The sequence below is a fragment of the Xiphophorus maculatus genome, chromosome 13 (genome assembly GCF_002775205.1).
Source record: "Xiphophorus maculatus strain JP 163 A chromosome 13, X_maculatus-5.0-male, whole genome shotgun sequence".
NCBI classification, from domain to species: Eukaryota; Metazoa; Chordata; class Actinopteri; order Cyprinodontiformes; family Poeciliidae; genus Xiphophorus; species Xiphophorus maculatus.
Genome location: NC_036455.1, coordinates 13450433 through 13463990, shown reverse-complemented (window position 1 = coordinate 13463990; position 13558 = coordinate 13450433). Strand labels below are relative to the sequence as shown.

The window sequence follows — 13558 nt, the reverse complement described above, 5'->3', positions numbered from 1 at the left end:
AGGATGAATTTGGAAGATATCTGGTTCATTAATTTGTCTTTTCGATCTCTGGAAATAGTTTTAGATGTTTATTAGATCTAAATGTAGAAATGTTGAATCTAAGAAGAAATAGCCTGCAAATAAAAATGAATGGCATCGACTTCTTGAGGTTTTTATTTCCACAGAGGGAGGAAGATTAGATCATTTCCATCAAGACAAACTGTAAGCTGCCTTCAGGTCTCCACTTTCCTTCTTACACATTAAGGATTACATTTCACCTTAAATTATCTGAAACAGCAACATGGATTTGCTGCCCTCCTCTGGTCAATTTTGTTTGTCAAGTTTTTATATTTTAATCTCATCTCCCAAAGAGAATATCAGAAAAAAGTTCAAATATTTTGTTGTTGCACATACAGTGAAATATTTCAGGCCTTTTTCTCTTGTGATGTTGATGGTTGGAGCTTACAGAAAATTAAAATCCAAAATTCAATGTGTTTATAAATGATAGCATGTTCATAGAAGGTTGAGTGGAAGGAAAAAGTATCCCAGCAGCATTGAGAGGATTGTCTAGCAGAATCCTTTAAAGAATCAGAACTAATCAGTGACCCAAATCCTGGTTTCAGATGAAAGTAAAGTTTAAATTTCGTTTGGGAATCAAGGTCCCAGAGTCTGGAGGAGACCAGAGGACCAGAGTCCACATGGCTGAAGGTCAGAGGGGAAGTTTCTACAGCCAGTGACCATCTGCTGGTTCTGGTCCACTGGGTTTTTTAAGTCAGACATTTTGGAGCTCTTCATGCTTCCCATAAAAATATTTTGCTGATTTCTACTTCTAAGGAAAGGATATTTGTACCATTTTTTATGCTTTTAATACTGGACAAACCTCTAGAAAACTTTTCTTTGCCTCTGCCTCCAACCAACAGCATGTAGATAGTTGGTTCTGCCAGCTATAGGCTAATATAGCAGAACAGCCTCTACTGTTGGGTTCTCCCTGGATACTCTGGTTTCCTCCCACAGTTTAATAAAATGACCAACTCGGCTTCATTGGTTCCTTTAGATCACCGTCTAACATCAGTGTGTTTACGGTTCTCTGTGTCAAGGTGTAACTTTGTGTTGCACGTTGGTGGGGATGAAGAGGAGCGCAGGATGGGGGCATAAGGTCATGATGCATCCAGTTACTGGAAGGACTTTTATTTTCTACTGCTAAGAATGAAGCCAAACTTACATGTGAACGCCAGACAGTCTTAATCAATAATTAGGATATACGTCCTGATCAGGCTTTTCAGATTAATAGCACCTTTTGAAAATAATCTTTTAGCAGGTATTAAACATACTATGAAATATAAACATGTTAAAACATAAGTAATCTAATTAATCTATAAAATGTCTTTCACTTGGTGCAGGAACTGCTGACAAAGGAACTTTTCAGTCATATTCTAATTTATGGAATTAGCCTGTTTGATGATTGATCTGAATATTTCCACGTTCTACGAACAAATGATGCAATTTGTTCGTTTTTCTACAATTTGAAGAATGTAGAAAAACGGGTGATTGTATTATTTTTCTCTCAGTGTGTCAGTTTAAAGTCACACGTAAACTCGTTGCCATGGCAACCAATAAACCAGGGAGCGCAGAGCACAGATTATGTTCAAGTGCATCAGGAATTAACATACAAAAATCACAAAAAAAAAAACTTCCCACACAAAAATGGACATAAAAACACCAAACGGAACATTCTGTCCTGCAGGTTTATGTTTTTGAATTTCCATTTTGGGATCATTACTGATGCCTGAACATCAGCGGTGGTGGATTAGCTACTTAAACACCTGCAATTCCTTAATTTTGTGTAAATTGAACCGAAACACTCCGAACTGCAGCAAGAGCGCATGCTAAGGTTTTACAAGTTAAGCTAGAATAACTGACCTGCGCTCCACTTTCTTTATATATATTTTTAATTAAAGCTTTTTACTGACCTGTGAAATGTGATTCATTTGGACCTTGTTATCTTGCTATCGTAGTGTTGACAATTAATCTCAAAACTTTGCGTCTCCTTCTCAGATTCTTTACTTGATTGAGTCATTTCCGGCCATCGATATTCCTGCAAGTCACATGATGTCCAGTCCACTAGATCACTGAGCGGACTTTCCATTTAAGTTTTACAAAGACATTTTAGAAATCGTTTCCTGGTGCAGCTGCTGCAGAGTTACACAGATGCAGGCGCATAAAGAAACAAAGGCTGAGGTTCCCGTCTCTCTCCACTAGATGGCGGTAGTCTCCAGCCCCCTGTCACTCTGTAGTCATGAATGAATGGATGGAAGAAGACATCATGATGACAAACAGAAACCTGATGTGATGCTGAAACAGGAGGCAAGTTAATCTGATATTAAAAACATGAGCAAACTAAAGAAAAAATATTAAGAAAATGAAAAGGAAGAACAGAATCACAAATAAATGATACACAATTTACCAAGCAGGGTTATAAGCTCAAAACGAAATAAAAACAGTATATTTTATGAGCTGAAAACGTCACATAAAAACACAAAAGTAAATAGCAGATTTTTATTTAAGCTATAATATTTACAGAAAAACGCATTTTGTACAGTGCATATGTTTTTAATCTAAACTCACCATTAATGTGTCGTCTCATTATAAATGTGTTTAAATGTTGCCTCACAGCATTTTAAACAATCACATAAAACATAAAGGTCAATAAAAGAGGCTGATGCTGAAATGATCTTTCCTCTCCTGTTGTCTCCATTTTCAGAATCGTCTCTTTTACAAAACAACTGAGAAAATATCAAACCTCTACAAAATCTGTCCAAGCTAAATATTTACAGAGAAACACGTTTTGTGCAGCGAACAGTTTTATATTTATATGAACAGAAACCTAAGCTCACTATTAATGTGTCGTCTCTTTATTTACCAAGCAGGTCATAAGCTGAAAGGAAATAACTTATATTAATCTACCAACCCTGAACAGGATGATCTAGTTTACAAACTTTAGATCAACATTAGATTCTTTTTCTTATTTTGCTTTGGTTTGTTATTTTGGTTGTATTTCCTTTTAATTCCTGTAAAACACTTTCCTGAAAATGTGCTATATAAATAAAATTACATTTACTTTAATTAAGTTGTTTTAATGCTGCATGAGTTAAAATAAGATAAAAACCGGAGACAGACGTTAGAAAGAAGAAACACACTGGATGTATTTATGGATTCATCTAGAACTAAACTGTAAATGAACCTGACATTATTTACACAAACTCTGCATCTTTACATCTTCTAGATCTTTGTGTGAAAACATAAAAAATAATAAATTCACAAAATAAATTCTCTTCATTCTCTTTGGTTTTGGAGCTCAGACAAAATTTTACAACATGGTGGTTTAATGCAGATGATGCCTGTTGGAGATCAGTGAGTGTGAGTCGGGTGCAGCGATGGTTTTGTTCACACTACAATGACATCCTACAGGCGCCCGGGCCTCACACACACACACACACACACACACACACACACACACACACACACACACACACACACACACACACACACACACACACACACACACACACACACACACACACACACACACACACACACACACACACACACACACACACACACACACACACACACACACACACACAAACAAAATGTCTATCCAGTGTCTGGAGTTTTCTCACAGAAACTTTTTTGAGAATTAGAACAGAAAACATCAAACCAACATTTGAGGCCTTGGGATCCTCCTTTAGTCCCCATTGTTGCTCAATCTTCTCCCTCTGGATGTTTTTGCTCAGAACCTTTCCAGTCATCAGGTGTGTAACTACAAAAATTTTAATTAAAAGATTAAAATCAGAAATACCTGGGATAATAAACACGACTTCAGCTGTGTGAAAAACTAAGATGTTTCCAAACCAATCAAACCTTTTGTCCAGAGGTGATCCGTCCACCCAGAACCATCTGCCATCTTCCTCTGAGTCCGTCAGTCCGATCCAGAACTTGTCCCAAAAGTCCTCCATCATGTCTCCCACTCTTCTCGCCAGAAATGCCTGAACAGAAGAAATTGACTCGGTGATGTGTTTCTGTGCTGGGATGAAATCAGAGAGAAGCTGAACCTGCAGCAGAGTTTCATACCTGCTCCTCTCTGCTGTGGATCTTCACCAGGTCTGATCCCAGATCAGCGCAGGAACGTCTGCTGTCAGTCCAGGAGGATTTAGAGGTGGAGAAATAATAACAGTTGTTTTGGTTCAGCCTGGTTCACACTGCAAACATGGGGGTTCTTTAAACGTAACAAAAGCAAAGACCTTAATGAGTCAGGAGGAAGGAAGTTATTGATGTTTGTGTGATTATGTGTCTTACTCATATTTACTGCAGTTGGAGGAGGAAACGCAGGAAACGCAGGAGGAAACGCAGGAAGTCGTTGACAGGCTGAAGGAAAAAGCAGTGGACATTTATAATTCATATTGTTTCAGAGATCGAGTCCAAATATTTCTCCTCATCAAAGTCACAGTAAATAAACATCCTGTGTTAGAATTAACCTGGAGAATACTGATAAAATTACAAAATAATCTAAAGTTACAATCCCAGTTTCAATGGAGTCGACATTACGTAAAACAAATAAAATCAGAATTCAACACATTACAAAGATAATATATCTAATGTTCAAATTATTGTGCTTTTGCAAATATGTACTTATTTGTAATTTGATGCCTGCAACACGTTCCAAAAACATTGGTAAAGTTGAGGAAACCAGTCGTTTGGAACATTTTACAGGTGAACAGGTTCACTGGAAACAGGTGAGAATCCAAAGAGAGGATCCCTGAACGGCTCAGCAAGGTGGAGCGAAGGTCACCTCTGTGTGAACAACTGTGTCAGCAAATAGTTCAACAGTAGAGGATGGTTACCAGCGCAAAATTCAAAAACTAGCATCTGTTTATTTGATCATTTATCAGAATCCCATTAGTTTCCACCGAAGTGGTTATTAATCATCTTATCCTGCGTGTATTTATGGATTACACAATGTCCCAGCTTCATTTGAATCGGGCTTGTCGGCTCTCAGGGAAACTTGTACATGTTGGAAATCTCCAAACCCTGACAGTCTCACCTGAGATGTTTTCCCTCAGAGCTTCATTCTCCTCTTTCATGAGTTGGAGACGTTGATTGGACTCCAACACGACAAGCTAATGACAAAACGAGAAAACAGATGGAGGCAGAATTTTGTAAAGATGTTCATACAAACCATCTAGTTTCTGTTTTGACCTTCAAGTAATCAAGGTGAATCTAATGTCCCATCAGGATGAACTCACAGAGTCTGAAGATGACGATGAGAGCAGCAGCCAGCAGACCGACCAGAACCAGCAGGACTGCTCCCCCTGCTGGCAGCTTGCAGGTTCTGCTTGGGTTCTGTCGACGATTCATCATTTAGGCGCTTCAGTTCCACTCTGAGAAACACAATTTAGTATTTTTACATTATGTTATCATCAGTGTTATTATTTCACCTCTGGCTGCAGTTAATTTCAGAAAGTTAGTGGATTTATTACAAATGATTGATGAATCAGATGATGCCTGTGTGATCCAGAGCCGGCTCCATTCTGCACACCCTCATGTTTCACCCAGTGTAGAGAGGAACTTTTATTAACTGTGAACTGATCAAAGATAAAACCCGTGACTCAAAACCCCTAGGAGTTGTATAAATGCCAAAAATGGCCAAAATGTACCCTTTGGCCCAAAATGGCCGCCTCCTGGTACATTTTAGGACAGACCTCCAAGAGACTTGGTGTCTAGACTTGGGTTGATCTGCCTTTTGGACCAACATTCAGATCTCTACCAGCTTTAGCTTGTCTCAGTATAGGGGGCGCCGTAGAGGAACTTAGCCACATCCACTATCGTTTCAATTCAAATCCAAACATTTCATGTGGGGAACAAATTTCTCTGAATTTTGGTGAGTTTTTGAATATGTTAAAGCCTCTAAAAAATGTGGAAGAATAAGAAATCTTGTGATTGCAGTCGGCCGTCAGAGCGCTTTCAGTGCTGAGGCCTGATGATCCAGATGATCAGGTATAATATTTTATAGATGCTCTACATTATCTCTTTCTGGAAGAAATCATTAATGAATTGTTTTAGGTAACTTTAAAATGATAAATTGGCTTAAAACTTTCAGAACTTTCAGAACTTTAGTTTTAAGAGTTCTAAATGTTTCCTGGGTCCAAACGTGATGTTTCCAGATTAAATCCAAGCTCATTTTACATAAATGACACAGTTTGGTAAAATAAACACCCCAGACATTCTCTGAGCATTTGTGGGTCAGAAATATTTAAAAACTCACCAGAAACGTGTCCTCTGTCCTCTGCAGGTGGAGCAGAATGATATTTATCAGAACATCTTCGCTCTTCATATCTAACGAAGCTTCCTGTCCATCTTCATCTGCAGCTTCCTCCCACATGCCTCCATTTTCACTTATTATTTTTTAAGGCCTGTTTATTAAGACTCTGTGATTATAACCTCCCATCTCATTAATAACCATTTCATTTTTATTGGTCTAAACGATGAGGACCCGTGTCAGGATGTCGGCTCGTTTGAGTTGGTTTTGGGTTTTGTTCATTTCTGTGCTGCTTCGTTCCTTTTCCTTGATTAGATCGGCCATTTTGGATCAGTTGTTTCTTAGTGATTCTAGTTTATTAGGTTTATTTCTTGTGTCTGGTCCTTTCTTATTTACTCTACTTTAATTATGCTTCTCAGGTTTAATAATTCTTTAGTGTTAGATATTTTTGTTCAGTAGTAAACCTCCCACTACTTCAGCACCTCATTCTCAGTTCCTTGCTGGTTTCTCCCATCACTTCCCTGCTGCCATTTTCCTCCTGGACTCCTGTTTTTGTTTCCTCTCTGGCTCCCTGTGTCTCCTGTTATTCTGTACGTTTTTCATTAAATCATTCTTTACCAACAAGCTGCTTCTTCCTCTCTGCATTCGGGTTCTGCATCAACCGACCTGCAACATGACACCCATGGTGATGTTTCTCTTTTAATTTGACATATTTCATGTGTTTGTGACTAAATATTTGGTGTTTGAGGTCAGAGATCTTTATACACACTTACTGCCACAGAGCACAAGGCCGGTCCAAAGCTATCTGAGGCCCAGGTTCAGGTTGGGCTCATCACCCACCACAGAATCACTGACCCATTTATTAATATTCTCAATGACAGCACAGAAGATCAAACAGATCTCAGTTATCAGTCTTATAAAAAAGATTATCCTAAAAATCTTAATTTTATTATAAAAATTCTGATTTAGACCAAATCTTTTTCATAATATTGATAACTTTTAACTTGAGTTATTTTGAGGTTTTGGACTGAAATTTCAGATTTTTAATATATTTTCACCAGAGGGAGCTAATTTATCAATATATATTCAAAATCATTTCTTTTTTGCCTCTCCTGTCCGGCTAAAATAAACAGCCATAATAACACAAAGCAACGAGGTTTGGGCCGACCCTGGTTCCACTGAACACAAATATCAGTTTTCCAACATGGCGGCGTCCAAGCAGAGATGGTTACAGTACCGCTCAGAAACATCAGCTTGAGCTTTATTTTCCATAAGTAAACTCCACTTCCTTGTGCTCAGTTTACGTAGATAGATTTTAAAATAAAGGTTTTTATCATGTTGATCTTTAAAGAAGCATGAAGTCGTTGAACCTCAGAATATCTTCCTGCTTCCTGCTGATCCTAACAGATGTTCTTCATCTGCTGCCTCCTCCCACATGCTTCTGTTTGACTTTATTTCAGATTAAACTTCCATAACCTCAAAATGTTAAAAGCAGTTCATTCGTTTAAAGATAGCTTTGATATTTTTTTTAATGTTCCGAAATATTTTCACAAGCATTATATTATTTTATTTTATCTATGTTAGCACCTACAGTATATCTTTCAGTTGTTCCAAATATCGACACAAAATCAGTTATTAGCAATCTGATCCAGGTTTAATGAACCCAGTTGCAGCTGCTGAGTTAATACATTTACAATCCCAGTAATGATATTTCTGAGTTTCAGTCGTGAAAGCAGATGTGCTAACTGGAAAACGGCCGTTTTGCAGACGGTGTGTCCTGGTTGCAGATCAGGTTTGTTTTGCCATGAAGGGTTTAAAGATCAGGCTCAATGTGTATAATATGTGATCAACTGGATTTAGTGGGAACAGCAGGCAATATGACAGGAAAAATGTTTGTTTCATGTTTTATTTTATTTTATGAGTTTTGCCTTACAGCCAATGAGAAGAAAAATCATTCAATTACATTTGTTTAAAGTTTCTGAATTTATTTTTCTTTTCTTCATCATGTCTGAAATAAATCTCTAAATGTCACATTAACATTGTTGATCCTGAATTCAGATGTTTTAACTGAATTGATCTTTAGTGACAAAAACATTGAGACACATTTGCTGCTTTCTCACAAATGCTCCTGAGAGGATCATCACAGGATGCATCAAACCAGTAAATCAGTTCTTCTTCTTTTGTTTTCCTTTCCATCCTCACACAGTCTCGATCTTTAGCAGTTTTATTTCCTCCATGTTTGTTTCCAGGTTGGTCTTCACTCCAAAAACTCAGACTGTGATTTAAAACAATAAAAGCATCTTAAATAAAATAAAATAAAACCATCACAAGTTGAAAAACACCAGGATATTTTCAGGGGAATCAAACCTTTTATTCAGAGGTGATCCATCAACCCAGAACCATTTGCCTTCTTCCACCGAGTCCGTCAGTCCGATCCAGAAATTCCTTGTTTCATTTATCTTCATGGGATTAATGAAGCGTCTCAGTTTCCTCCACAGGAACATCTGAACAGGAAAAGTTGATGAAAATGAGATTTTTCTGAGTTATGATGAAGAATCATGATGATGAGATGAAATCAGAGAGAAGCTGAAGCTGCAGCAGAGTTTCATACCTGCTCCTCTCTGCTGTCGATCTTCACCAGGTCTGATCCATGATGTTGGCAGAAACGTCTGCTGTCATTCCAGGAGGATTTATTGGTGGAGAAATAATAACAGCTTCCTCCATGTGGCTCCCATCCTGCTTCACACTTCAGATATGTTTCATCTTTAAAGACAAAGAGTTCAGTGAACCAGGAGGAATAAATCTCTGTAGATGTTTGTGTGATCTGGAGACAGCAGGAGGCGTCTTCTGTCCTGCAGCTACAATCTAACTTCCTGTCTCTGTCAGTCCATCAATGTCTCTTTAACTTCATTAGAGGACAGAAATGAGACAAAGATCAGATCATGGACTTACTTTTTACTGCAGAAGGACATGTTGGAGGTGGAGACGCTTTGCACATTTCAAGCTCACTGTGGATGTTTCTGTTGTTGATTTCTGTTTAGAAAAATAAAAAGTGTTTCACGTGAGTCTCCCTTCACAAAGTCCTGCTTAATCCAAAAAAGTCACAAATAAATATGATCTGTCAGCGCTGAATAAATCTTTATGACTGAACCTTGAAGACACTTCCAAAGATTTTCCCTCAAAGTCTCAGAGACCAGGTACGAAAGGACCATCTCATTTTTTGATGAGAGTCAAATTATGAATATTTTACGACCCGAAGCGACCCGCATGAAACCCAGGAAACCATCCATGGTTTAATCATTTTACTGGATCAGTTTGTGTTCAGCACTGAGACTCACGGGTGACAGAGAGGGCGATGATGGCCGCCGCCAGCAGGACGCTGAGAACCAGCAGAGCCGCTCGCTCTGCGGTGAGTCGAGGTCTTATCTGACGTCTGGGCTGAGGTTTCCTCATTTCACTTGAATCAAATGGTTGAGAGTCTGAGGAGACACCAAGACGGGTTCATTATGTATAATAATAATAATAATAATAATAATAATAATAATAATAATAATAATAATAATAATAATATACAGTTAAGAAATAGAGCTTCAAAGCAATGCTTACTCCACACGTTTCTTAACTAAATCTTTTCAGTTTATGTTGCTGACAGAATCGTTGGAATAAACAATTCCTATAGATTTATGATCTTATAGATCATAATTCCTATAGATTTATGATCCTATAGATCATAATTCCTATAGATTTATGATCCATTCCATGTTCACCCTTTTAAATTACAGACAGAGATGCTGTTAACCTGGTAGTAACCAATATTCCATATTTTTATGAATTACATGGATGTGCAAACTCTGACATTTTGCACATAATTAACAGGTTCAGTTGTGAAGTGAATCCACCTGTCAGTGTCCTGCTGTCTGTTTATCTGCTGTTCTCTGCCCTGCATGTCATGATTAGAGTTTTTCTGTGTGTTTATTTTAGGTTTCTGTGTCTCTTGAGTCTCCATGTTGTCCTGTCTTCCCCCTGATTGTTCCCAGGTGTGTCTCGTTCCCTGATTATCCTCTGTGTATTTAATGTCACCTGTGTCTCTGTGTCTCTGTCGGGTCCTGGTTGAATCTGTCTTGTCAAGCTGTCATGCCAGTCTGCTGCCAGCTGTGTCTTCTGACCAGTTGCTACCAGTATAAAGTCTTAGCCTTCTGCTCTCAAGCTGCCTGGATTATCAGACTTTTGTTTTTCTGGAATCTACATTAAAATCATCTTTTAATCTTTTCAAACTGGATCCTCTGCGTCAGTCTCACCACCTACTTCCTCACTTCTATGACACTGCATTCATCAGCTTAATGTACCTTCACTTATTTAATCACTTAATATTATTGAACATGGTTATTCTACATGAGCAGCCCCAGTATTTTTAATTCTGGCTCAAACGGCAGCAGTCAGTTATAAAGAAAGCAGAGAGTTATAAACTACAGCAAATGTTCAAAAACAAAGATCAGTAATAAAGTGTGAAGAGTTTTCTGTATTAATAATTTCTCTCTTGTCTGAATCTTCCTCTGGAAAACATTTAAAATGTTTGAATTTTTTTGTTTTTTTGCAGCATTTAAACCTTTCTGGAAAAAAAAAGGTTCAATAGTAAATAAGCTCATCAATGCTGAGACAGGAGATATTTATAACCATTCTGTCAACAGAAGAGAAGAAAATAAACTTTAGACAGAAGAGTCACTGATGGAAAGAGCAGAAATTATGACTTGCTGTTGGTTTCCACCATAAGAATCTTAAAATCTGAGAGGAAACAGCAGGAACATGACAGCAGCCTCACAGGATGACATTAACTTTGAGTTTAACACGTCGATCTTTTCCTCATTTCAAAGACCAGAAGCTGATTTCATCCAACGCCTGCGACTCACAGATATTTATATTCAGTAAAAAAAATGCAGTCAAAATGTTCCAATTGGATATTTTTACTCCAAATTTGCATTTTTAATAGAAATACTTTGGCTTCTTCCTTAAAATTTTCAGCATTTTTAGCAGAACACAGATTAAATGAAATAATGACATTTTCTTCAGTTTTTCCTCTGCAGATTAACAGATCTTTTACACACTCGTTATTTTTCTACTTACCTTCTGTGTGTTTTCTCAGGTGCCTGACTTCAGAGTAAGTGACCTCTGGCGACAGACGAATATCAGCTGCATGTGAGGCAGAAATCAGTCAGTTTGGGTCGACGTCTGACAAAATGTAACTTCTTAAACATTAAATCTGCAAGCAGAGAGAGGTGAACTCACCTTTGGCCCTGGATTTAGGGAGCTTCACATCAGCGTACGTTACCTCGGCAGCGGCCATGTTGGATCTCTGAGCCTGACGGAGAGGTGAAGTTCAGAAGTCTGGAGGATTCAGAGCGGAGTGACGGCCAAGCTGCAGTCGGGTCGGAGCGGAGACGCTGAATCAGCGGAGATGAAAGTTTGATCCAGTGTTAAAGGCAGGCTCAGCATCAGAGCTGTGCGTTACCTTTAGTGGTAAATGATATCAGTGGCGATGATGAAACAACAGGAAGCAACTCTGTTACCACAGATGAAGTCTGCTAGTAAACACCAAACCTAGTTTCCATTCCACCATTTTTAAGACATATCTCTACTTCCTCCGCACGTCCTTTACCTCGTTTAAAATACTCAAGTAATGATTTTAGTTTTATGATTTCACAATTACAAAGCATTTGTTCCAGCTGACAAAGGTTTGTTTCCCCTTCACCAAGTTAATATTCCTTAATAAAACTTTCGAACTCATTACGGTTGTGCAACAGAAAGACTTAAACCTCATTATCTGATGTTTCTTCTTGACTTCAGTCATGAAATATGTTCCTTAGTTCTGAGGGAACACGATGAGTCCAGGTTTATTAGTTCAGCACATTTCAGCAACAAAGTTGTTCAAATGATAAAATAAACAAAAAAATTATATTGCAGTGGCAAAATAAAGAAACCAAAAAGCTGTAATCCAGACTAGCATTAATCAATGTTTTTAATCTAAAGGTAACCAGGTTGTTTTCAGCCTCGATTTAAAGGAGCTCAGAGTTTCTGCTTGTCTCTTTACCTGCATGTCTTCGCTGAATTACACGTATAGTAGGATAGCGAGTCAACAGCCTGTGGTTGACCATGAGATGAGATCAGCTAGTGGAAAAACAGACGGTGAATTTCTCTCACACACCAAGATCTGTAGATTAAGAAGTCTAAACTCCAACCCACAAGAGGAGAGTCGAGTTTAAAATGCTGAAGAAGTTTATCAGCTGAAAGACGAGGCTGAACTGCAGGAAAATGTTCAGAAATGTCAGTAAATAGAAGCAGATAATGGACAGAAACTGAGGAAATGTAGCAAAAACTATTAACGTTTTACTCCCATGAACAGTTCATCATGTGTTTGTTTTCTGTTCTGTTTTCTCAAACCCTCGGTGGGTCGTGGCAGAAATCGGCTCATACTGGGCCAGGTTCTGGTTCTGGTTCTGCTGGAGTTTTTCCTCTCCACTGTCCCTGTGTGCATGCTCTGTATGCAGGACTGCTGTGAAGGCGACAATGCAACTCAGAGATTGTTGCTACATTCTTGTCCAGGAGGAGAAAATGCTGCAAACTGATGACTGGATCCAATCTGCCTGGTTTCCTTCTACAGAAACTTTTAAAGCTAATTTGAATAATTAACTGAGCTTAATGCTCTGATCAGTAGCTGTGATTAATTGGACTGTACAGTGTGTGACTGAATTATTGGCATCTGTTGTGAATTGGTGCTAAATAAATAAAGTGAATTGAGTTGAATTTCTACCTGCCTGATGTTGGTCAGGACTTTGGCAGCAGCATGTTGGATGAGCTGCAGCAGCCTGATTGATTTATAAGGAAATTTACATAAACTAACCTGCTGAAAATTAAAGCATTCAATAATTTTTCAGGATCCTGGTTGACAAAACTGTGTTTTAGATGATAATAACTTATTTATTGAGACTTTGTGGTTGCTACACCAAATGTTTGATATGTAGGTTACGAGAGCCTGAGCACAAATGGCCTTCATGGGAGAAGACCAAGTCCAGAACGCTGTCAACTGCAAAAACACACAAGTCTGTCTGACATTAACAAAAGAAATCTCAATGAATTCAAAGACTTTAGGGCAGTGTTTCCCAATTCCGGTCCTCAGGCCTCCCTGCCCTGCATGTTTTAGGTGTTTCCCTTCTGCTACACACCTGGATTGAATATATGGGTGATCAACAGGTTTCTGCAGCACTTGAT

At 38.3% G+C, this 13558-nt stretch overlaps 1 protein-coding gene across 1 annotated transcript; it reads right to left on the bottom strand.

The window, feature by feature from the left end:
* Positions 1-8225: 8225 nt before the first annotated feature.
* On the bottom strand, positions 8226-11757 carry LOC111610587 (C-type lectin domain family 4 member E-like). The gene is made up of 7 exons (XM_023345280.1): positions 11579-11757; positions 11417-11482; positions 9634-9774; positions 9248-9328; positions 8907-9058; positions 8663-8799; positions 8226-8570 (listed from the first exon to the last, which is right to left on the bottom strand). The coding sequence occupies exons 1-7, from the start codon at positions 11634-11636 to the stop codon at positions 8375-8377; spliced, it is 831 nt and encodes a 276-aa protein (XP_023201048.1). The 5' UTR covers positions 11637-11757; the 3' UTR covers positions 8226-8374.
* Between the last annotated feature and the right edge of the window lie 1801 nt (positions 11758-13558).